This window comes from Podarcis erhardii (assembly GCF_964252035.2).
Source record: "Podarcis erhardii genome assembly, chromosome: 7".
NCBI classification, from domain to species: Eukaryota; Metazoa; Chordata; class Lepidosauria; order Squamata; family Lacertidae; genus Podarcis; species Podarcis erhardii.
In genome coordinates this window covers 9,467,094-9,492,927 of record NC_138511.1, presented here as the reverse complement: position 1 = coordinate 9,492,927, position 25,834 = coordinate 9,467,094, and the positions used below count along the sequence as shown (strand labels likewise).

At 48.6% G+C, this 25,834-nt stretch overlaps 1 protein-coding gene and 1 long non-coding RNA gene across 2 annotated transcripts in view; one reads left to right on the top strand and one right to left on the bottom strand.

Moving 5' to 3' along the window:
• Nucleotides 1-25,834, top strand: part of LOC309345521 — a 330,624-nt gene that overhangs the window by 153,549 nt on the left and 151,241 nt on the right. The window lies entirely within an intron of this gene.
• The window catches only part of CUX2 (cut like homeobox 2), a 264,515-nt gene that overhangs the window by 98,837 nt on the left and 139,844 nt on the right, over nucleotides 1-25,834 (bottom strand). Inside the window, exons 2-3 of the mRNA XM_081868590.1 lie at nucleotides 21,472-21,582; nucleotides 18,574-18,621 (exon numbers count right to left, since the gene is read on the bottom strand). Coding sequence (XP_081724716.1) covers nucleotides 18,574-18,621; nucleotides 21,472-21,582 — 159 coding nt within the window. The remainder of the gene's footprint in view (nucleotides 1-18,573; nucleotides 18,622-21,471; nucleotides 21,583-25,834) is intronic.

Here is a 25,834-nt window from a genome sequence, read left to right as displayed (position 1 = left end):
TAATTGCACCCCCGCAAGAGATGGGAGTTGCCCCCTCAGCCCCCTGTCGTCCCGTCCCAGCCAGAGGACCTCTGTCTTCGAAGGATTTAACTTCAGCCGGCTCCCACGTAACCATCCAGCCACAGCCTCCAAGCATCTGATCAGTGTGTCTGGGGCAGAGTCCGGGTGGCCGTCCATCAACAGATAGAGTTGGGTGTCATCAGCATACTGATGGCAGCCCAGCCCAAAACTCCGGACAAGCTGGGCGAGGGGGCGCATAAAGATGTTAAAAAGCATTGGGGAGAGTATTGCACCCTGGGGCACACCACACACCAAGGAGTGGCGGGATGACAATTCCCCCCCAAGCGCCACCCTCTGTCCCCGACCGGAGAGAAACGAGCGCAGCCATTGAAGGACTGTGCCCTGGATCCCCACGTCGGCAAGGCGGTGGTCCAGGAGTTCGTGATCGACCATGTCGAAGGCTGCTGACAGGTCTAGAAGAATCAGCAGCCCCGACCCGCCTCGATCCAGCTGCCTGCGGAGATCATCTGTTAGGGCGACCAGAGCCGTCTCAGTCCCATGACCAGCGCGGAAGCCGGACTGGAATGGATCCAGAGCCGATGTTTCATCCAGAAACCTACCAAGCTGTTCAGCAACCGCTCTCTCAATCACCTTACCCAGGAATGGAAGATTCAAAACCGGGCGGTAATTGGATAGATCTAAGGGATCTAATGATGTTTTCTTTAAGAGCGGGCGCACCACTGCCTCCTTCAGTTCCCCTGGGAATGTCCCGGTGCCAAGGGACAGATTGATGATATCCCCCAGGGGGGCCCGCACCTCGTCTGGACACGCTCTAATCAGCCAGGACGGGCACGGGTCGAGAGGACATGTGGTGGGCTTTCCAGCTCGGAGGAGTCTGTCCACATCGGCTGGGGATATCCGGTCAAAGTGGTCCAATACTGAACCCGAGGGCAGTCGAGGGGCCTCCAGTTCCTTTATTGTATCCAAATTGGCAGGGAGGTCATGGCGGAGCAACAAGACCTTCTCCGCAAAAAAGCTCGCAAATGCCTCACAGCTGTGTGTCAAATTGTTATTTAAATTTGGCTGTCCTTCGAGGGACGTTAAAGACCGAATTATACTAAATAATTGCGCCGGGCGAGAGCTAGCGGATGCAATGGAGGCCGAGAAGTAAGACTTCTTAGCGGCCTTCACTGCCATCTCATAGGTTTTCATAAAAACCCTATAAGATGTTCTTGAGGCTCCGTCACGGGCACCCCGCCATACTCGCTCTAGCCGTCTGAGGTCCCGCTTCATTTTCCGGAGCTCCTCGGTAAACCAGGGAGCCCGGTTTCTGCGGGGTTGCAGAGGGCGCTTAGGTGCGATCTCATTGATGGCTGCCAGGAGCTGGGTATTCCAGGCCTCAACAAGCTCAGTCAATGAGTCGCCAGGGGGAGAAAGGTCCCGCAAGGCTTGACGGAATCTATCAGGGTCCATCAGCCTTTGCGGGCGAGCCCAAATTGGCTCGCCACCCAAGCAGGGTGGGGGTGGAACGTCAATCCTGGCTTTCAGGGCATAGTGATCAGACCATGGCACCTTCATCGAAGGAAACATGATCACATCTATACCGATGCCAAAGATCAGATCCAGCGTGTGGCCTGCTTGATGTGGCCTGCTTGATGTGTGGGGCCCGAAACAAACTGGGAGAGCCCTAGTGTCGCCATGGAAGACACCAGGTCCAGAGCCTGCGAGGAGGGAGTGGCATCAGCATGGATGTTGAAGTCCCCCAATACCAATAGGTTAGGGAACTCCAAGGCCCAGCCGGCCACCGCCTCCAGCAGGCCTGACAGGGTGGCTGCTGGTGCGCTGGGTGGCCGGTACACCAGCCAGACAGCCAAGCTCACCTCGGAGCCCCACACTAGGCCAACACATTCAATGCCGGGGATCGATGGCGATGGTAGAGCCCTGAAAGGACAATCTTCCCGGATTAATAACGCCACCCCTCCCCCCCGGCCCACAGTCCGCGACTGGTGGAGGACGGAGAAACCCGGGGGCGCCATCTCTCGTAAGGTAACAGTATCCCCTTCGCGCACCCAGGTCTCAGTCACACATGCCAGGTCAACCCCCTGCGAGGTGAAGAAATCTCGCAGGGTGGCGGTTTTGTTGCCTATAGACCTGGCATTGCACAACACCAGTGACGGAGGTGAGTAATCCTTGCTCACCCTACCCTCGTCTCTCGGGATGGGGCGCAGATTGGAAGGGGTACGAGCATATCCGTATCTCGATCCCCTTCGCCTATGACATCTGCCCCCACCGCCATACCTCCCTTGCCCCTCCACAGTAGGAATCCCAAGCCTCAGGCTCACCTCCATTTAGAGAATATAAAAGCAAACAAACAAAAACAATTATACGAAAATAAAGCCAATCCCCACCCCACTCCACAACCACCCAACCCCAACCCAAAATAGACCAAAACAAAATAAAAATACATGGATAAAAATCACCGCTTATGGTGGTACAACAAAGCAAAACAAAACAAAAAACCCACACAGTTTAAAACATATAAAAACACTTCAAACAACCGCTGCCGCAGCACCAATGTCCCCAAAGGTGCGGCAGTGATGAGCGTAGGCCCCGCCCCAAGGCCTGATGGAGAGTGGGCCTGCAGGGGGAAGCCCTCCCCACACGCACGGCGAAGCGGCAGCAGTGGTGTTCCGAGGCCTCCTTGAAGCCTTATATGCTGAGATGGAGTCTGGGGCCCGTCCCCAAGCCCAAGATGGAGAATGGGCCTGCAGGGGGAGCGGTCCTCCCCAAGACTCACCGGCAAAGCGGCAGCAGCAGTGTCCCGGGCCTCCTTGGAGTCTTTTATGCTGAGGTGGAGTCTGGGGCCCGTCCCCAAGCCCAAGATGGAGAGTGGGCCTGCAGGGGGAAGCCCTCCCCACACGCACGGCAAAGCGGCAGCAGTGGTGTTCCGAGGCCTCCTTGAAGCCTTATATGCTGAGGTGGAGTCTGGGGCCTGCCCCCAGGCCCAAGGTGGAGAATGGGCTTGCAGGGGGAGCGGTCCTCCCCAAGACTCACCGGCAAAGCGGCAGCAGCAGTGTCCCGGGCCTACTTGGAGTCTTTTATGCTGAGGTGGAGTCTGGGGCCCGTCCCCAAGCCCAAGATGGAGAATGGGCTAGCAGGGGGAAGCCCTCCCCACACGCACGGCAAAGCGGCAGCATATTAAAAAACTTTAATATGTTTTAAAAAACTTTAATATTAAAAAACTTTAATATGTTTTTTAAAACATATTAAAGTTTTAAAAGTTACAGAAAGAAAAAAGAAAAAGAATTAAACATAACAAAACCATACAATACAACCCAAAAACAAAAATATTACATATACATAACAAAAATAAAACAAAAACAGTTAAAAAAAGAAAGAAAAAAGAAACACAACCAATACTTTCAATATCTGAAGAAGTGTGCATGCACACGAAAGCTCATACCAAGAACTAACTTAGTTGGTCTTTAAGGTGCTACTGGAAGGAATTTTTTTATTTTGTTTTTGACTATGGCAGACCAACACGGCTACCTATCTGTAACTAATACTTTCAATGTTATTAACTTTCTTTTGCTTGTTTCAGCGACCTCCTCACACCTCCCTTTTTTGTATTCCACTTCGATTATTTGTTTCAGCAAATCCTTTCCATCTTCCTCAAACTTCTGTCCTATCATTTAACTTAACAAATTCTAACGTTATTTTTTCCTTTAATCCAATTACAATCTATTATACTTAATTCTTTATAACATTTCTGCTAAAGCCATGTAACTTCATTCCAACATCTTTCTAACATTCCTTAATTTTACAATATTTCTGTAGATAATCTTTAAATTTCTTCCAATCTTCTTCCACCGACTCTTCTCCCTGGTCTCAGATTCTGCCAGTCATTTCCGCCAGTTCCATGTAGTCCATCACCTTCATCTGCCATTCTTCCCGGGGGGGGGGTTGATCTTGTGTCTTCCAGTACTTTGCAATAAGTGTTCTTGCTGCTGTTGTAGCATACATAAAGAAAGTTCTATCCTTCTTTGACACCAATTGGCCGACCATGCCCAGGAGAAAGGCCTCTGGTTTCTTCAAAAAAGTATATTTAAATATCTTTTTCATTTCATTATAAATCATTTCCCAGAAAGTCTTAATCCTTGGGCATGTCCACCAAAGGTGAAAGAATGTGCCTTCGGTCTCTTTACATTTCCAACATTTATTATCGGGCAAATGGTAAATTTTTGCAAGCTTGACTGGTGTCATGTACCACCTGTAGATCATTTTCATTAAGTTTTCTCTTAGGGCATTACATGCTGTAAATTTCATACCTGTGGTCCATAACTGTTCCCAGTCAGCCATCATAATGTTATGTCCAACATCTTGTGCCCATTGTTTGATGCCTCCTTCTGTCCCCTCCCCCAACTGGTGGCTTTTTGGGGGGAGGGGGGTTAGTTTTAGCTGCCCAATGGCTTCCTTAACAAAAAGCCTCAAACCACCTTCCTTCCAGGTATTGCACCATCACAATAAAAAGCCATTTCCGACCTCGGGAGGAGGTGGTGTTGCAGGTTTCACGCCCCCAGCCCCGAGTGATCAGGGGAATCCTCTGCCGCGTCATCCCTCTGGCCAGCCAATCGGCTGGCTCAGGGGGTGTGGCTTGCTGCATTTAAGGCAAGCGTGGCAGAGGATCTTCCTCTTTGGCCGCCGCTCAGCTGGGTGAATTTCCCACCCACCCGCCCTTCAAGGTTTCTCCTTTGACCTTGCTATGGACTTTGGTTGGTCGCCGTTATTTCCCCCCCCCCAATTTTTTTATTAAAGTTTTACAAAATCATAAATACACAACAACAACAACAACAACAAAATACAACAAAAAAGGAAAAACAAAAATACGCAATACAAAAAACAAGAAAAATAGAAAGAAAAAAGAAAAAAAACCATCTTTTCTTTTTTTTTAACTTTAAACTCAGCTTATTTCTTTGACCTCCTCACACCTCCCCTTTTTGTATTCCCATTTACATAATCGAATCAGCAAATCCTTACCCTATTTCATTTGTCATCATTAACTTTGTATCTTAACATATTACAACTCAGTATTTTCATCCCTTATCAATTCATTTTTGCATACTCTTTCTGACTTTGTCACTAATGCCACTTATTTTCAGTCCAACATCATTTTAACATTCATAAATTTTACAGTGTTTCTGTAGATAAATTTCTTCCAGTCCTCTTCCACCAGCTCTTCTCCCAGGTCTTGCTATGGACTTTGGTTGGTCGCCGTTAAGGAGCCTAGTAGGAATTTTTCCACTTGGCAAATTGGCACCAGCCTACCTCGTAGCAAATCGTCACAACTTCCTCGGCCTGGCGGTTAGGCATTGGTGTGGGTATTGTTATGTAGATGAATGGGGGGGGGAAGGGGCACCATCACCTCCCCCTGTTGGTGAAGGGTAGCCTGGTAAAGGATTTCGGGGGGCATGGCCCCATCCGAAGCCTATGGAGGCCAGGGCCCAAGGCACGCCCCCGAGCGGTGACCCCGGGGGAGTGCCTAATTTATGTGCATCAGCAGGGGCTCCCCCTGCTGGTGTTAACCCTTCCCAGCCTTCAGGCAGACAGACTGAAGCCGGATAGTCGATTAGGACCAATGCCTAAGCCAATACCGCTCATCACCTGTAACCAATAAAGTTGTGGCCAATTTTAGCCCATTAACCTAAATATTGGTGTCTTTATTTCTCATGTTAGTCCAAAACGTACACAAGATGGCGCTGCAATAACTAGTAAGGAAGACCTTTGCCCAAATGAGTCTCCTCAGACCCTCGGGTCAGGCCTGGGGGCCAAATGGGCTTCCCTGCTTGGCCCTTGGAATTCTCCCTGCCCCTGCTTCACAACTCAAGTGTTTTGACTGTGTACTTGAACTCTGATCCTCTTTTGAAGCCATCCAAGTTGGTGGCCCTTACTGCCTCCAGTGGGAGTGAGTTCCACAGTTTAACGATGTGTGTGTGAAGAAGTCATTTCTTTTCTTTGACCTGAATCTTCCAACCTTCCAACCTGGATACTCACAATTCTAGTGTTAGGAGAGAGGGAGAAAACGTTCTCTCTCCACTTTCTCTGCGTGCCTTGCATAATTTTCTAAACTTCTGTCCCTTCAGCGAGTGTCAGCCCGGCCTCTCCAGCTGGGAGAAGGCAGGACAGAGATCAGCTGAGGTGTGTGATCCTGGCTGAGGAGACCCCCCAAAATCTCACAAGGCCAGAACAAAACTGAACCCCACTCCAGCTTATATCAAACAGATGCAACAGTTGATTCTAAAGCATGGGAATTCTAGTTCAAGATAAGACTGTGTGTTGTTCAAATTCAACATCATCATCATCATTCTGTTGTTAAAAGAAGAAATATACATGAACCAGTATTATCCTTTGGATGATGTTATTCCTAATGGGATATATAACAAAGGTCTGCTGAAAAAAACCGCTTAACTGAGGAGGAAAACAAAGAGAGGGGGAGGGGCGGCTTTAAATCATTTACTTTGCCAAGATGATGATGCTGAATGAAATAAAATTGCTGCGAGCCCTTTATTTCCTCATAATACTTCCTGACAGGCACAATGGAGCTCTGGCAAAGTTCCTGATATTAGAAGCCAAAGGACGGTAATCTCATTACAACTTTCTCAAGGAGTCCTTTGCCTGTCACGCCACACACAGGGACACCCACACAATCTTGTTTCCACCGCTTGACGGGGATCCTGGCTGAGTTCAAGGAGGCAGCTGTTGCCAGCTTGTGTATGAAGGTTGTGGAGGACCGGGCAAAGCCTGGGAACCGAGAATAAACCTCCTCTTGGGGTGGAGGGAGAGAACGGCTTGGCAGAAGCACATGTGAAAAGAAGCTCTCAAGATCTCAGTCAAACAGAAGCTGGTTGCGAGCCAGCAGTGTGATGTGGCAGCAAAACCGGCCAATGCAATTCTTAGGCTGCCCTAACAGAAGTAATAAAAGCGTGTTTTCTGCACCCTTCCACCCCATTAAAAAACTTTGGAAACATCAAGCACTGGGGAAAAGGAGAAAGTGAGGCACCTTTTCAGATGGCGGCTAACAGATTGAGGTTGAATCCTGACAAGACTGAAGTACTGTTTTTGGGGGACAGGGGGAGGGCGGGTGTGGGGGACTCCCTGGTCCTGAATGGGGTAACTGTGCCCCTGAAGGACCAGGTGCGCAGCCTGGGAGTCATTTTGGACTCACAGCTATTAATGGAAGCGCAGGTTAATTCTGTGTCCAGGGCGGCTGTCTACCAGCTCCACCTGATATGCAGGCTGAGACCCTACCTGCCCACGGACTGTCTCACCAGAGTGGTGCATGCTCTAGTTATCTCTTGCTTGGACTACTGCAACGCGCTCTACGTGGGGCTACCTTTGAAGGTGACCCGGAAACTACAATTAATCCAGAATGCGGCAGCCAGACTGGTGATTGGGAGTGGCCGCCGGGACCACATAACACCGGTCCTGAGAGATCTGCATTGGCTCCCAGTACGTTTCCGAGCGCAATTCAAAGTGTTGGTGCTGACCTTGAAAGCCCTAAATGGCCTCGGTCCTGTATACCTGAACGAACATCTCCACCCCCATCGTTCTGCCCGGACACTGAGGTCCAGCACCGAGGGCCTTCTGGCGGTTCCCTCACTGCGAGAGGCCAAGTTACAGGGAACCAGGGAGAGGGCCTTCTGGGTAGAGGGCCTTCTGGGTAGTGGCGCCCTCCCTGTGGAACGCCCTCCCTTCAGATGTCAAAGAGATAAACAATTACCTGACATTCAGAAGACATCTGAAGGCAGCCCAGTTCAGGGAAGTTTTTAATGTGTGACATTTTAGTGTATTTTTGGTCTCTGTGGAGGCTGCCCTGAGTGGCTGGGGAAACCCAACCAGATTATTATTATTACTTGCAAACACATTTGGCAATCATATTTTAAGAGGGACAGTTGTGGCAGGGTGGACAACCAGCCTGCACTGCTGCTCAGCCTGAAAAGGCCCTGAGTGAAAACTCCAGCCAGGGCTGAGCGTAGGAGATTGATTTTAAGTGCCAGAGTGAGAAAAGGTCAGTCTGGTGGTGTGTTGCTCTGAACTGTTTTGTGCCTTCAAGGCAGGTGGGGTGGGGAGAGAATGGAGCTTTGGCCAGCCGAGTGGAGAAACTGAGGCACAGACAAGGTAGAGGCAGAAGAGCAGGGGAAACCTGTGGCAGATTATCATTTGCTTTGCGAAGGCGACCCATGCTGTATTCCTTTAATTAACAAACTGCACAGCGCATATCACACAAACAGGGACAACCTAATATATAAACAGGGCGAGATCTGCTTTTTATTTCCCTTTTAAAGAGGATATGGGACGCGGGTGGCGCTGTGGGTTAAACCACAGAGCCTAGGACTTGCCGATCAGAAGGTCGGCGGTTCGAATCCCCGCGATGGGGTGAGCTCCCGTTGCTTGGTCCCTGTTCCTGCCCACCTAGCAGTTTGAAAACACATCAAGGTGCAAGTAGATAAATGGGTACCGCTCCAGTGGGAAGGTAAACGGCATTTCCATGCGCTGCTCTGGTTCGCCAGAAGCGGCTTAGTCATGCTGGCCACATGACCCGGAAGCTGTACGCTGGCTCCCTCGGCCAATAAAGCGAGATGAGCGCCGCAACCCCAGAGTTGGTCATGACTGGACCTAATGGTCAGGGGTCCCTTTACCTTTACTGAAAGAGGATATGCCTACTCATCTTCCCAACTGTAGCTTCGCAGTGCAGCAAAGAACTACTAAGATTATCTGTCGCAGAGCCTGCTCTCAGGAGACGCCCAGGCAAGGACTGGGAACCACCCACTTTGGAGCATCTGTCCCAGCAGTGAAGCATTATCAGGCTTTAGCTTGGCCCTGCCCACCCAGACTGGCCATGGTCCACTCCTGGACAGGAAGGGCTATGAAAGGCTTCCTGTTTGGGGTGGTGTTATGAGTCTTATGGAGGAGCTGGTTAGACCAGGATGATGATGATGATAATAATAATAATAATAATGGTGATGATGATGATGATGATGATAATAATAATAATAATAATAATAATAAATTTTATTTATACCCTGTCCTCCCCAGCCAAGGCCTGGCTCAGGGCGGCTAACAACCAATAATAAAAACAAGTTTAATGACTACAACTTAAAAACATGATTAAAATACAACATTAAAACATTAAAATGCAGCTTCATCACAGGAGGAGAAAGGATAAAAAGAAAGAGGGGGAGGGAATCAAATGGATTCCAAGCCAAAGGGCAGGTGGAACAACTCTGTCTTACAGGCCTTGTGGAAAGAAATCAGATCCTGCAGGGCCCTGGTCTCATGAGACAGAGCGTTCCACCAGGCCGGAGCCAGTGTTGAAAAGGCCCTGGCTCTGGCTGAGGCTAATCTAACTTCCTTAGGGCCCGAGACCTCTAGGGTGTTGCTATATATGGACCTTAAGGTCCTCCGTGGGGCATACCAGGAGAGGCGGTCCCGTAGGTACGAGGGTCCTAGGCCATGAAGGGCTTTAAAGGTCAAAACCAGCACCTTGAACCTGACCCTGTACTCCACCGGGAGCCAGTGCAGTTTGAAAAGCACTGGGTGAATATGCTCCCATGGCAGAGACCCCGTGAGGAGCCTCGCTGCAGCATTCTGCACCCGCTGGAGTTTCTGGGACAGCTTCAAGGGCAGCCCCACGTACAGCGAATTACAGTAGTCAAGTCTGGAGGTGACCGTCACATAGATCACTGCTGCCAGGTCGGGGTGGAAAAGATAAGGGACCAACTGCTTGATGCGGTGAAGGTGGAAAAATGTCTGTTGCTGTAACCTGCCCCCCTCCATGGGGGGCATTCAAGAAGCTGCCCACTGACAACCCTATGGAGGCACCCAGTGGGCTTTGTTCACTTTTCTATGGAACACTCAAATGTTAAAGGTAAAGGTAAAGGGACCCCTGACCATTAGGTCCAGTTGCGGATGACTCTGGGTTTGCGGCGCTCATCTTGCTTTATTGACCGAGGGAGCTGGCGTACAGCTTCTGGGTCATGTGGCCAGCATGACTAAGCCGCTTCTGGCAAACCAGAGCAGCGCACGGAAACGCCGTTTACCTTTCCGCCGGAGTGGTACCTATTTATCTGCTTGCACTTTGACGTGCTTTCGAACTGCTAGGTTGGCAGGAGCAGGGACTGAGCAATGGGAGCTCACCCCGTCATGGGGATTTGAACCGCCGACCTTCTGATCGGCAAGTCCTAGGCTCTGTGGTTTAACCCACAGCGCCACCCGCATCCCTTCTCAAATGTTACTTTCAAATAAATAAATTCCACTGCTTTCTTTGGTTCTCTCCTATTTTTTCAGTCTGGATCTGGTGATTTGGGGAGTGATAAAACATAACTACAGCAACTCCAACTCCAGCATCACCCCTCCTATTTGTATGGACAGGTAAAGCACTATTGAAGCTTTTGGGGGTTCCTGTGCTTTTAATTAAAAGGGTCCTGTTTGCCAGTTCTACCTGTTTTGTTGCTTCCCGATGAATACAGGTTGAGGATAAATGATATATAACCTCTTAATTGCCCCTTGAATAGCCTCTCCTGTCTGAATGTCAGTTTCTGTTCCTGCGGTGGGGAGAGCCCTGTGAAATAACCTGGATTCTTGAACTCGTAGCCTTTGGAAGACCCGTCAGTGACAGCTGTGACACTGTAGTCATCTCTTTGCTTTCCTTCCACCACTATTTTGGATGCTCAGGCATGTAGACTATGTTACCTTTATTTTAATGTACTAAAACTTTTAATTTAGATGTTTTCACGCATCCAGCCGAAGGAGGAGGAGGAGGAGAAGGTGGGGGGGGGAGAATAAAGTTTCAAATAATGACTGTAATAAATGAAGGTAATTAATTGTAGTTTGTTCCTTAACTGTCTAGTCAGCTTAATTTTACCTTTTCATCTAATAATGAGAAAATAATTTTTGTGCTCTGAGGGTTAATGATATGTAACTGCAAGAGCTGCTAATTGCATGTTGCAAACTATTCATCAGAATCCCCATCTGTGCTACTTGATTATGTTTGCTAAATTATTGCTTTGAATTATCTTTCATAAAGCAACTTTTGTAATTAGCGGGGTTCTGGCTCTGCTCTTTTCCCTGTCTGCAAGGAGACTCAAAAACTTTGGCCATTTCAAGCTGTCGCCACTCCACTACTGTGGCAGGCAGGCCTTTTGTCTTCCCAGTAATGGAAAATTAAAGGCAGGTTTTTATTTATTGAATCAGGTTGGGGGGCGAAGAGAGAAGCTGGTTCCCTCTCCTCCGCAATGAGGGTGCCTCTTATTCCTTCCTCCCCACAGGCACCGCTGGGTCATAGCTGTCAACTTTTCCCTTTTCTTGCGAGGAATCCTATTCGGAATAAGGGAATTTCCCTTTAAAAAATGGAAAACATTGACAGCTATGCGCTGGGTGTGCCCAGAGTCTGGAGGCTCATCACATCCCAGATACTGAGATGTTACCAGCCAGGCCACTGAGCCAAGGGTGGCACAATTCTCCAGTCTGCTTCCATGGAAAAGAAGGGCCATGGGGCACTGGAAGAACATAAGAAGAGCCCTACAACTGGATCAGGCCAGTGGCCCCTCTAGCCCAACATCCTGCTCTCACAGCGGCCAGATGACGCAAACAGCAAGCAGGATCTGGGCACAAGAGCCCTGTGGTTTCCAGGAACTGGTGTTCAGAAGCATTGCTGTGAAGATAATGAAAAGGGACCCCTGACCATTAGGTCCAGTCGTGATCAGCTCTGGGGCTGCGGTGCTCATCTCGCTCTATAGGCTGAGGGAGCCGGTGTTTGTCCGCAGACAACTTCCGGGTCATGTGGCCAGCATGACTAAGCCGCTTCTGGAGAACCAGAGCAGCGCACGGAAACGCTGTTTACCTTCCCTCTGGAGCGGTACCTATTTATCTACTTGCACTTTGATGTGCTTTCGAACTGCTAGGTTGGCAGGAGCAGGGACCGAGCAATGGGAGCTCACCCCGTCACAGGGATTCAAACCACCGACCTTCTGATCGGCAAGTCCTAGGCACTGAGGTTTAACCCACAGCGCCACTGTGAAGATAGAACACAGCTATTCTGGTTAGTAGCCATCGATAGCCCTCTCCTCCACAAACCTGTCTAATCCTCTTTTAAAGCCACCCAGGTTGGTGGCCAACAGTGCCTCCTGTGGGAATGACTTCCATAGTTTAATTATGTGTTGCATGAAGAAGGCCATCATTTTATTCGTCCTGAATCTTTCAATGTTCAGCTTCACTGGAAGTCCATGAGTTCTAGTATTACGACAGAGGGAGATATACTTTCCTTTGTCCATTTGCTCTCCATGCCACGCCAGGTCCTCCTCCGAGGGTCTTCTGGCAGTTCCCTCACTGCGAGAAGTGAGGTTACAGGGAACCAGGCATAGGGCCTTCTCGGTAGTGGCACCCTCCGTGTGGAACACCTTCAGATGTCAAGGAAATGAACGACTTCAGATGTCAAGGAAATGAACGACTATCTGACTTTTAGAAGACATCTGAAGGCAGCCCTGTATAAGGAGGTTTTTAATGTTTTCACTCAGGCTTCGCATGCAGAAGGTCCAGTTCCTTGACTCTCAGGTGGCAGGGCAGCAAAGGATCCTGGCCTCAGGCACCAGTCAGAGCAGAGCAGACAATACTGGCCTAAATGGGTGCATTGTTCTGACTCGATTTAGAAGAAGAGAAGAAGAGTTTGGATTTGATATCCCGCTTTATCACTACATGAAGGAGTCTCAAAGCAGCTAACAATCTCCTTTTCCCTTCCTTTCCCACAACAAATCCTCTGTGAGGTGAGTGGGGCTGAGAGACTTCAGAGAAGTGTGACTAGCCCAAGGTCACCCAGCAGCTGCATGTGGAGGAGCGGGGAAGCGAACCCGGTTCACCAGACTACGAGTCCACCGCTCTTAACCACTACACCACACTGGCTCTCAGCATCATATCCTCCACAAAATGAAAGCACATGAATGTTAGAAGCTGCCTCAAATCAAGTCACACCAACAGTCCATCTCACTCTTTATTGTACAGTGGTGCCCCGCAAGACGAACGCCTCGCAAGACGGAAAACCCGCTAGACGAAAGGGTTTTCCGTTTTGGAGGCACTTCGCAAAACGAATTTCCCTATGGGCTTGCTTTGCAAGACGAAAATGTCTTGCGAGTTCCTGTGGTCCCCCCCCCTTTCCCCCCTTTTTCTAAGCCGCTAAGCCGCTTATCAGCTGATCCGCTAAAAGCCGCTAAACCGCTAATAGCGCTAATCGGCTAAGCCGCTAATGGCCATGCTTAGCAAGACGAAAAAACCGCTATACGAAGAGCCTCACGGAACGGATTAATTTCGTCTTGCGAGGCACCACTGTATACACTAACTTCGCAGTGGCTCTCCAAGGTTTCAGGCAGGCGTTTCCCCTAGAATCACAGAACTGTAGTTGGAAGGGACCCCGAGGGTCATCTAGTCCAACCCCCTGCAATGCAGGAATCTTACCTAAATCATACATGACCGATGATCATCCAACATCTGCTTAAAAACCTCCAAGGAAGGAGAGTCCACCACCTCTTGTGGGAGTCTTTTCCACTGTCAAACATCTCTGACCATCAGAAAGTTAAAACAAAACAAATTCCTTCCAGTAGCACCTCTGATGTTTAGTTTGACTCTCCTGTCTTGTAACTTGAAACGATTGGCTCAGGTCCTATTCTCCAGAGCAGGAAAAAACAAGCTTTCTTCATCCTCCACTGAGATTCTTGAAGATGGCTATCATATCTCCTCTTTTCCAGGCTCAACATACACAGCTCCTCCAACTGTTCCTCATAAAGCTTGGTTTCCAGACCCTTGAACATCTTAGTTACCCTCCTGTGCTCAAGTTCCATCAAGTTCCTTCTTAAATTTTGTGGTGTCCACAAGTGGACACAAGACTCCAGATGGGCTCTCACCTGTCAGAATAGAGCAGTACTATTATTTCCCTTGACCTGGACACTAGATGTCTGTTGATGCAATCTAGAACATCACTGGATTTTTTGCTGCTGTATCACCCTGTTGGCTCATGTTACGTTTGTGGTCCCAGGAACTGAAGCTGGAACCTTCTGTGTGCAAAGCATTTGCTGTACCACTGAGCTACAACCATTATCCTAGAATAGATCAAGAGTGAGGAATCGAAGGCAGGTCTAAGAGAAGTTGTTTCGGAAGGCAGCTGGTATGGCTGGAAGTCTCAGGTAGGAAGACCAAAGTGTGGTAGGCCCCACCTCTCTGGAAGAACAAATGGGGATGGCCACCAACTTAGAAGAAGAAGAAGAAGAGTTTGGATTTGATATCCTGCTTTATCACTACCTGAAGGAGTCTCAAAGCGGCTAACATTCTCCTTTTCCTCCCTCCCCCACAACAAACACTCTGTGAGGTGAGTGGGGCTGAGAGATTTCAGAGAAGTGTGACTGGCCCAAGGTCACCCAGCAGCTGCATGTGGAGGAGCAGGGAAGCGAACCCGGTTCACCAGATTACGAGACTACCGCTCTTAACCACTACACCACACTGGCTCTCTAGGTGGCTATAAAAGAGGACTGGACAAGTTCATGAAGGATAAAACTGCTAGCCAGGACAGTTGTGCTCTGCTACCACAGTCTAGGCTAGGCTAGGCAGCCTAGATGCCATGGTGCATACCCTCCAACATTTCTCCAGTGAAAATAGGGATGTCTATTACAGTGGTACCTCTAGTTACGAACTTAATTCGTTCTGGAGGTCCGTTCTTAACCTGAAACTGTTCTTAACTAGAGGCGAGCTTTCACTAATGGGGCCTCTTGCTGCCGCTGCGCCGCCAGCACACGATTTCCGTTCTCATCCTAGGGCAAAGTTCTCAACTCGAGGTAACTCTTCCAGGTTAGTAGACTTTGTAACCAGAAGCGTTTGTAACCTGAGGCGTTTGTAACTTGAGGTACCACTGTAGTATTATTATTATTATTATTATTATTATTATTATTATTATTATTATTATTATTTTACCCCACCCATCTGACTGGGTTGCCCCAGCCAATCTGGGTGACTTCCAACATATCTAAAAACGTAACAAAACATTAAATATTTTAAAAAATCCCTATACAGGGCTGCCTTCAGATGTCTTCTAAAGGTTGTACAGTGGTACCTCGGGTTACAGACGGTTCAGGTTACAGACTCCACTAACCCAGAAATAGTACCTCAGGTTAAGAACTTTCGCTTCAGGATGAGAACAGAAATAGCGTGGCAGCGGTGGGAGGCCCCATTAGCTAAAGTGGTACCTCAGGTTAAGAACAGTTTCAGGTTAAGAACGACCTCCAGAATGAATTAAGTTGTTAACCTGAGGTACCACTGTATAGTTACTTATTTCCTTGGCTTGGGGGTCAGGCAACTCCATACCCTGCAACATTTCTCTGATGAAAATAGGGATGTCCTAAGGAAAAGCGGGACATTCCGGGATCCAGCCAGAAACCATGACGGCTTCTGTAACTCTGGGACTGTCCCTGGAAAATAGGGTTCTTCTTATATTGCATTCCTACAAACTAAAGGTAAAGGTAAAGGGACCCCTGACCATTAAGTCCAGTCGTGACGGACTCTGGGGTTGCGGCGCTCATCTCGCTTTATTGGCTGAGGGAGCCGGCATACAGCTTCCGGGTCATGTGGCCAGCATGACTAAGCTGCTTCTGGCGAAACAGAGCAGCACACGGAAAAGCCGTTTACCTTCCCACCGGAGCGGTACCTATTTATCTACTTGCACTTTTACATGCTTTCAAACTGCTAGGTGGGCAGGAGCAGGGATTGAGCAACGGGAGCTCACCCCGTCGTGGGGATTCGAACTGCTGACCTTCTGATCGAAAAATCCTAGGCTCTGTGGCTTAACCCACAGCGCCACCCGCATCCCTTCAAACTAGCTGGCTGGTTAAAAAGCTCTGAGGCAGCTGCCTCACCGTGCCTCTTGGATACCCCAGCCCTGCTCCCTTCTCTGTGCCAGCACCGCACCCCCTCCGTCCCACCCCCCCCCTCTCCCAGAGGATCTAATGACATCTGCTGGGGAAACAGGCAGTATTTAAAACAACCAGAAATACATTCCTATTGTTATCATTCTCTTTTATGTGTTTATGCCGAGCGTTTCGGAATGAATCAATACCGGATTGCCCTATAAATAAATAAGCATATCAGTAAAAACTGGGTAATAAAATGAAGTGATGAAAAATATGGAAATCAGCCCACATTTGTGTAAATCCAGTTATTGTTTACTTTAATATTTTTCCTTGTGCCGTTATGTCGTTCCAAAGAGACAGATTTAGAAGTAAGGCGAAGCTCGCAAGATGACAGTCTCTAATGTGCTATTGCCGTGCGCCGGTGTCTCTCTGGGGGTTTTGAGCTAAGCGGGGTAGAAGCCGCACAGACGGAGGAACTATTTCTCTGCTCCTCTCCCCTCCCCACCCCGGCAAGAGAATAATGAAGTTTTTTGGAACGCTCCAAAGTGTGATATTTCTCCAACACCTGCCTTCACCACCTCGGAAGCATTTAAATCTCTCAGAGCCATGGCTCCACCGAAAGCTGGAATAGATCTTATTCCCCACAGCAAAAAAGCCTTGATGGATGGAGTTAAGGAAGGAAGCCATCAAAAACAACAGACTGCCCAGGGGCCCTCTCAGCAGTTCCACTTCCCTCACAAGTTTTGGGGGGTGGCCTGGGTGAGGGCCTTCTCTGTGGCAGCCCTTCACTATACAGCTTTTTTTGCGAATGCTGAAGACACAACTCTTGGCCCTGGCCTTCGACACCTCAGATGTGTGTTTCAGGACCCACCCTGCTCATGTGAATGTACAGTGGTGCCCCGCAAGACGAACGCCTCGCAAGACGGAAAACCCGCTAGACGAAAGGGTTTTCCGTTTTGGAGGCGCTTCGCAAAACGAATTTCCCTATGGGCTTCCTTCGCAAGACGAAAGCCCATAGGGAAATCTCCGGGACAGCGGGGAAGCGCAGCGTGTCTTCCCCACTGTCCTCGGACCTCCTCCGAAGGCTGGCGGTGGGGCGGAGAGACCTCCTCCCGCCGCCAGCCTTCGGAAGGCTGCTCCGAAGGTTGTCGGTGGGGCGGAGAGACCTGCTCCGGCCGCCAGCCTTGGGATGGCTGCTCCGAAGGCTGGCGGTGGGGCGGAGAGACCTTCTCCCCACGCCAGCCTTCGGATGGCTGTCCTGAAGACTTGCGGTGGGAGGAGGGTTTTCCTTCCCACCGCCAACTTTCAGAATGCTGTTCTGAATGTTGGCGTGGGGAGGAAAAACCCTCCTCCCACCGCAAGCCCCGGGAACAGAGGAGAAGCGCTGCGCGCCTTCCCCTCTGTTCCCGTACCTGTCCTGAAGGCTTGCGGTGGGGAGAAAAGCCCTTCTCCGCACCGCCAGCCTGGCAAGCGGTCTCCATAGGAACGCATTAATTCATTTTCTATGCATTCCTATGGGAAACCGTGCTTCGCACGTCGAAAAACTCGCAAGAAGAAAAAACTTGCGGAACGAATTAATTTCGTCTTGCGAGGCACCACTGTAGTATGTTTTAACTGTTTTTAATTCTGAATTTTAACTGGTCGTAACCTGCCCTGACACCTGCGGGAGAAGGACAGGCAATAATAATAAATGTTTTCAAGGGGTGGTGGAAAAAACACACCCAGTCAGTGAATCCATCATCAAATCCATCTCTTGTGCGTGGAATTTAATGGGGGAAATAAATCCACATGCTCGTGTGGTATTGGCTTCTACCGCAGCAGCAAAGAGGTCGTCTCATCTGAGTGGGAGAGCTCTCTCTGTGAGGGAACCGCCAGAAGGCCCTTGGAGATGGACCTCTGGGTGATGGAAGTGGAGCCACTCCTTCAGGTATATAGAGCCAAAGTCGTTTAGGGCTTTAAGTGACTCTCAGGCTGTGCGCCTGGTCTTTTATGGGCACAGTTACCCCATTAGGAACCAGGGAATCCCCCCCACCTGCCCGCCCCCTGTCCCCTAGAAACAGTACTTCTGTTTTGTCAGGATTCAACCTCAATCCATTGACCACCACCCATCCTCTAATGGCCTCCAGACACCCACAGGACATTCATTCATCATCTTCATTGGTTCCGATTTAAACGAGAGGTAGAGCTGATTGATTGATTGATTGATTGACTGACTGACTGATTGTTTGATTGCATTAACACCTCACCTTTTGGTGTGCATAGTTGTCTCCCCATCCCCATCTAATCTCCACAACAACGTTGTGAGGTAGGGTTTGGCTGAGAGGCAGTGACTGGCCCAAGGTGACACCCCGTGAACTTCCTGGCCAAATGGGGATTCGAACCCTGCTCTCTCCGAGGTCAAAGTCTGACACTCTAACCACTACACCCAACAACATCTGGAAGGGCACCATGTTGGCTACCACTTGAGTTGACACCAAAAACCTGGCGCCATCTTTGGACTTTGAACCTGCTGCTGATGCTGCTGTGTGTGGTTCGTTCTTCTCTTAGGCCCTGCTTCTACTTTGTGTCCCCGAGCGGCTTACAGGCAGCTCACGGTTGCAAAGAAGTACCTTGGGCACAGATGGCTTCTTACCTCTGCCTGGAAGCTCTTCAAGACAGGAGCCACCATGTCGCGGACCTCCTGGAAGAGAGAAAATGGCGGAAGCCCACAATTAGACCCGAGTCTGTTAATCCAGCCCTCAGAATCGGGACTGGTTCCTCCTATGAAGCTGGGCTGTCACCTAATTAAAGAAACCTTGGTTTTGATTAATTGAGCAGGTTTCAAATCGGCTAATTAGCTGATTACATTTGCATACTGAGGATAAGAACAATAATACTTAAAGGAGAAACAAAGGCCCATTTTTAGGCTGGTGTGGTGGAGATGGTGATGTTTTTCATCCTTGGCCACTCTTCCAATGATCGCAGAATGGGGGCAAAAATTGGGTGGACCCACTCACACACTGATCCACACTCTCTCATGTACACACCCAGGTACACACAGCCCCTCTCCTCAATTTATGACACAATTGCTCATAAAATGATTGATCTAACACCTGGGGAAGGAGCAATTTGCACCCCCAACAGGGCACTAAGCTCTGTCTATTCCTGTACTGGGTCTACTCTATTGCCCTCACCCCCATTTTGCTACTGGAGCCAATATGGTTGGGGCCAGAAATATTTGCTCTGTGTATTTGGGAGGGGGGGCTGGCTCAAGGAGTCCCCCACCTCTGTTTCTCCCTAGTCCTAGTCCAGCACTCTAACCATTATGCTACACTGCCTCTCATGGGACAGGGTTTGTGGATTTCGGCTCTCTACTTAATTGCCTCCCCCCCAATTAATACCTTAGTATAATATAAGGTGCTGCAAACCCTCCACCCCAAGTCTTCTTAATTTAGATACAAGCTAGGAACATAATTGTAGAAGCTGGCATGAGGCGGTGTTGGGAGGGGAGGGGAGGGGAGGGGAGTGAAGGCGGGGGAAGCCCCCAACTGTCAAACTGACTAAAACAACATTTATTTTGGGGAGAGGAAAAGAGCAGCAGCAGCAACAAAAACAGCAACAAAGTGGCATTCCATCTGTTCAGAGAGGCGAGTGCCAGGATTTCTGCAAAGAGGCCTTGGAACACTTTTTCTTGTTATATAAAATAACTTGACAGGGTTGGGGAGAGCACAGTTCTGAAAGAAGGGACATTTTGTGCCAAGGCGCTGGGCACCCCGTCATTCTGACAGGCGAGGGCACAAGCCAAGACATGATGGCATGCAGTTAGTGCAGAATGCTGCAGCCCAATTGCTGACAGGAGTGAGACCCCATCAGCTTACAACGCCTGAGACCTGGCTTCCAATTTGCTGCTGGGTCAGGTTCAAGCTCAAGCTGCTAAAAAGGTAAAGGTAAAGGGACCCCTGACCATTAGGTCCAGTCGTGGCTGACTCTGGGGTTGCGGCGCTCATCTCGCTTTATTGGCCAAGGGAGCCGGCGTACAGCTTCCGGGTCATATGGCCAGCATGACTAAGCCGCTTCTAGCGAAACAGAGCAGCGCACGGAAACGGCGTTTACCTTCCCGCCGGAGTTGTACCTATTTATCTACTTGCACTTTGACGTGCTTTCGAACTGCTAGGTTGGCAGGAGCAGGGACCAAACAACGGGAGCTCACCCCGTCGCGGGGATTCGAACCACCAACCTTCGGATCAGTAAGTCCTAGGCTCTGTGGTTTAACCCACAGCGCCACCCGCGTCAAGTAGTGTCAAGGTGCTACTTGGGGCCAATTTAGCTGCATGATCGCCTCACTGCGTAAATACCCATTTGACCGCTTCGATTTGTGGAACTGGACCTGCCACAGCTGCCACATAGTACCTGTTCCACATTTGTAAGAAATGGATATTTTAGTCTGGCAGCACCCGCACTTTGGAACTCCCTGTCTATTGACATCAGGCAGGTGCGTTCGCGGTACTCTTTTCGACCCCTGCTAAAAACATTCTTGGTTTAGACAGGCCAGTCCAGCTGTGTAGAATGTCAACGTGTGTTTTGATGTGCTTTTAGCTTATGGTTCATTCAAGGGCAGATTTAGGTTTGATGAGGCCCTAAGCTACTGAAGGTAATGGGGCCCTTTATATGTCTAGCTGTCCTTTGTCAACAACAAATTGCCGCTGTTTTTTGTGTTGAATATATGCTATATGGTAATTTATGGACCTAATAGCTATCCAAAGCCTGTTGCTGTGTGTAGATTTTATCTTTTATTTTGGAAATGTACACCCAGTTTTTTTTCCCTTTAAATATTTTGGGTGCCCCCAAGAGAGTGGGGCCCTAAGCTATAGCTTGTATAGCTTGTACGTAAATCCGGCACTGGGTTGATTTAATTATTGCCTGACCCATCATTCTAACCATTTTGATAGTTTTATTGTTGGTGAACCCCTTTGAGGTATTTTATGATGTAAACGACATGCATGGAAACCAGCTAGACTAGCATCTAGCTTTGACCAGGGCCGTGGGACAGAATCCTCTGCTGTAACCAATGGAAGCAGGCCAGCTTTGAGCATGAAGGACTACCCCCCCCAACTTGCATTCTCCGCCCCACACACTTGCATCCTCCATCCGAGGCAGCTGTCCACCCCTGCCTGTTGGCAGGGCCAGCTGTGCTGATAGGCCTCAGAGGCCCTATCTATGGTCCTCCCTCTCCCAAAGGGCCGTGCAGTGCATCTCAGGATCAGGACCATGGGCTCCTTAGCTGCAATTGCACCACCAGATTGTGTTGTAATATGCTATAGTTGGGTATTTGAGGTCATAATTTAGGGCTGATTACCTTATCCTTCTCTTGTTGGTCACTCAAGTTTGTAAATAAATATATAAATCTCTCTTTCACACACACACACACACACAGAGAGAGAGAGGGAGAGAGAGGGAGAGAGAGAGAGAGAGAGAGAGATGTTTGAATGGGAGAGGGGAGGAAAATCCAGCTACCCACTGAGTTAATTCTATAATAGCAAATATACTGTACCTCAGGTACATTTTTCTTAAATTCCCGGCTGAGTTCAATTAAATGTTTATGAGAATGCTCGCTTTCTTCCTGCCGTGCCGCCAGTTCGGAAGCAACAGAATTAAGCTCCTTCTGGAACAAAACAAAACAAAACAAAACAAAACCAAAACAGAACAGAGAGAGAGAGAGAGAGAGAGAGAGAGAGAGAGAGAGAGAGAGGAATGAGTTGTGGCATTTTACCCCTTGTATATAATGCATAGCATTTTCTGAGGCGAGCCGTTTCACACAACTGACTCAAAAGGCAAAAAGATGGACACTGTCAGTTTACGAGGTTTTTGCACTAACTGGCGGTGGAACATCCAACGATGGCACATTTTGAATTTAGGAGACAGAGGCACCCAGTCTCCTTGGGCAAGCAATAGGCAACAGTCATTTGTCCCCCTTCCCCAGGAGCCAAGGGCAATTGCAGGGGGGGGGGGTTGCAGCTTCTGTTGCATACATCCACCCATTTACTAACGCCCTCCCCAAGAAATGAACACCCCACCTTTCATGTCTAAAGAAACCTCAAGTTGGCTCAGAGTAGGAAAAAAACAATCCCAGAAACATGCATGAACACCACAATGGCCTACACCCCCCCAAAGTGATCTCCATACAGTGGTGCCCCGCAAGACGAACGCCTGGCAAGACAGAAAACCTGCTAGACGAAAGGGTTTTCCGTTTTGGAGGCGCTTCGCAAAACGAATTTCCCTATGGGCTTGCTTCGCAAGACGAAAATGTCTTGTGAGTTCCTGCGGGGTTTTCCCCCCTTTCCCCCCCCTTTTCCTAAGCCCTAAGCCACTTATCAGCTGATCCGCTAAAAGCCGCTAAACCGCTAATAGCGCTAATCCGCTAAGCTGTCAATGGGCTTGCTTTGCAAGACGAAAAAACCGCTAGACGAAGAGCCTCACGGAACGGATTAATTTCGTCTTGCGAGGCACCACTGTACTATGAACACAGTCTTTCTCAAAGGAGATATTTGAGGCTGAGCTAAATGTGGGTTGCCTTACTCCTGGTTTTCATTTCAAGTAACTGTTATTGGTTTTCTTACACGTATAACAAAATATAACTAGACAATTAAATATAATCATAACACACACAAACGCAAATCTCGCCAGCTACCAGGTTAAGTATTCATGTATTTGCAATATTCGTTCCTCCTATGTTATTTGGTCAGGTTTGTATGGCATTCACATCCATCCACAACAAGGTCATCTTCTCTGGCTAAAGCATCCACAAGTGCACATGGTCTTGTGGCCCCTAGAGGGTCCCTTAAGTCAACTGAGGGGACGGTGGGTGGAAAAGGAATTCAGTTTATTGAAAGACACTTCAGTGGAGACACAGGTTGAATGAGATCACAAAACCTGTGCCCCCGGGCATTGGGGGAAGAAGCAGATATTTAGACATATTGCAAATATACCTGAGCTCGTGCCTGATCCCTATAAGCTTCTTAATTGGCCAAAGTACAGGGACACGGGTGGCACTGTGGGTTAAACCACAGGGCCTAGGACTTGCCGATCAGAAGGTCGGTGGTTCGAATCCCTGCGACGGGCTGAGCTCCCATTGCTCGGCCCCTGCTCCTGCCAACATAGCAGTTTGAAAGCAAATCAAAGTGCAAGTAGATAAATAGGTACCACTCCAGCGGGAAGGTAAACAGCGTTTCAGTGCGCTGCTCTGGTTCGCCAGAAGTGGCTTAGTCATGCTGGCCACATGACCCGGAAGCTGTACGCCGGCTCCCTCGGCAAATAAAGCGAGATGAGAGCCACAAACCCAGAGTCGTCCGCGACTGGACATAATGGTCAGGTGTCCCTTTACCTTTACTGCAGGGACAAGGCATGCCACATCCAGATTTGTCGGGATGCAGAGGATAGCATATTTTGTAGGCCCTTTTCACTAGCATGGGAAATATATGGCCACGTGTTCTAGGTCTCCTCTAGCAAGACATCGACTCCTTTTCCAATTATTGAGGGTGTTGTGGTCGCATCCACAAGAAGCCGTGACGGTCAAGCTGCGGGTCGCATGTCCCTGTCTGTCAAAGGGGAAAGATATGGACCAGTAGTACTCCTTTCTTCCCTGATTCTGATGCCATAGGTGGGAGATGGGGCTCATCTCGCTTTACAGGAGCCAGTGCTTGTTCGCAGACAGTTTTTCCGGGTCATGACTAAGCTGCTTCTGGAGAACCAGAGCAGCGCACGGAAACTCCATTTACCTTCCTGCTGGAGCGGTACCTATTTATCTACTTGCACTTTTTGAAGTGCTTTCGAAGTGCTAGGAGTTCGAACTGACAGCAGCTGGGACTGAGCAATGGGAGCTCACCCCATCACGGGGATTCAAACCGCCGACCTTCTGATCAGCAAGCCCAAGAGGCTCAGTGGTTTAGACCACAGTGCCACCTGTGTCCCTTTGTAGTCCTTAAGCACACACATACAGCCTGTGGTCCAGGCCTTTTAAGATAGTGCAAGCCAACTACAGCAGGGCTGAATATTTTGAACAGAGGAGAATATATTAAGCAGCCAAAAAATAAAATAAAAATAAAATCTAGATTAGAGAGATTTCTATGTAAACAAATACAGATGGGGGTTCAAATTAACAGAGCACTTGGCTGATCAATATTCTTAATAACCCCTTCCCTTTTTTTCTTTGGTAACTGTAAGAAAAACACAGCAAGAGTGTCAAAATAGTAGAAGAGCACCATATTGCGTTGTGTGATATAGTTGTTGTTGTTTTTAAGCTCCAAGTCCATGCCATCACCAGCTGATATATATCAGAACAGGAAGAAGGCATCCAAATGATAACTTACTTATGCTTTCAAGCGTTCATAAATAAGGTTTCAAAAGATCTAGATGGCTTTTTAATTCCAGCAGAATTTGGGGCAGGGGTGATGAAAGCGCCGGGATTGAGTAAACTGACCTTTTGTGTACAGCTCTGTAAATCAAGCACAGCTCACTTGGAAGCGCAGGGAAATGTTTCATTAAAGAATTATGGATTCATATCATGCTGGCTTTGGAGGGGGACAGACCGGCACGTGTGAAACCCATTAAGGAAATATGGAATGTTAGATTCTTCTTTTTAGAACGCAGAAAAGGACACTATTAGAAAAGAAAGTCCAGGAACATCAGGGACAGCACTCAAAAGGGTAGCCCACGGCTGCCATGATGTTGCATATTTTAAGGGGTGCTTTTCATCAAAGTCCTTCCCCGCATTCGTTGCTGTGCTACTTATTCTTTTCTTTCTTTTTAAAATATTGATTTAAATCACAAAGGCTGGATGGAGGAGGACTACGGTTCCTCTGAGGCTGGTGCAGGGCGCAGTGGCCCGCCTGCTTGTGGGGGCAAACTCCTGCCAGCCGATAACGTAAGAAGAGCCTGGTGGATAAGGCCAAAGGCCCATCTACATTTCCGAGCACAATTCAAAGTGTTGGTGCTGACCTTTAAAGCCCTAAATGGCCTCGGTCCAGTATATCTGAAGGAGCGTCTCCACCTCCATGGACACTGAGCTCCAGCACCGAGGGCCAGTGTGGTGTAGTGGTTAAGAGCGGTAGCCTCGTAATCTGGGGAACCAGGTTCGCTTCCCTGCTCCTCCACAAGCAGCTGCTGGGTGACCTTGGGGCAGTCACACTTCTCTGAAGTCTCTCAGCCCCACTCACCTCACAGAGTGTTTGTTGTGGGGGAGAAAGGGAAAGGAGAATGTTAGAGGGAACCAGGCACAGGGCCTTCTTGGTAGTGGCGCCCGCCCTGTGGAATGCCCTCCCACCAGATGTCAAAGAGAACAACAACTACCAAACTTTTTTTTTTATAAATATTTATTGAAAGTTTTTTTTTTAATAAATTACAATACAAATAAAGAAACAAGGTAACACATATCGTAACATATTTTCTTAACTTCTTTGGACTCCCTCGCATCTCCCGCTCCTGCGTTCCTAATTTATAAATATCTAACCAGCAATTTATCACCTTATTTCCATTCTTGTTATCTAATTTTCCAATGGTGTGTCTCTAATTTTAGATATCATTTATTCAAACCTTAAAAGTTTAAATTTAGCCTAATAATTATCCAAAATTTGTCTTTTCTTAAATTTAACTTATCTTCATATATCACTTCATCTAGCTTAATGGTGCCAAGTTATTTATAATCTAGCATCCTTCTTAACATTCATACAATTTACAATGTTTCTGTAGGTAAGTCTTGAATTTCTTCCAGTCTTCTTCTACCGTCTCCTCTCCCAGGTCTCGGATTCTGCCGGTCATCTCGGCCAGTTCCATGTAGTCTATCAGTTGCATCTGCCATTCTTCCAATGTGGGTAAATCTTGGGTTTTCCAGTGATTGGCGACGAGTATCCTTACTGCTG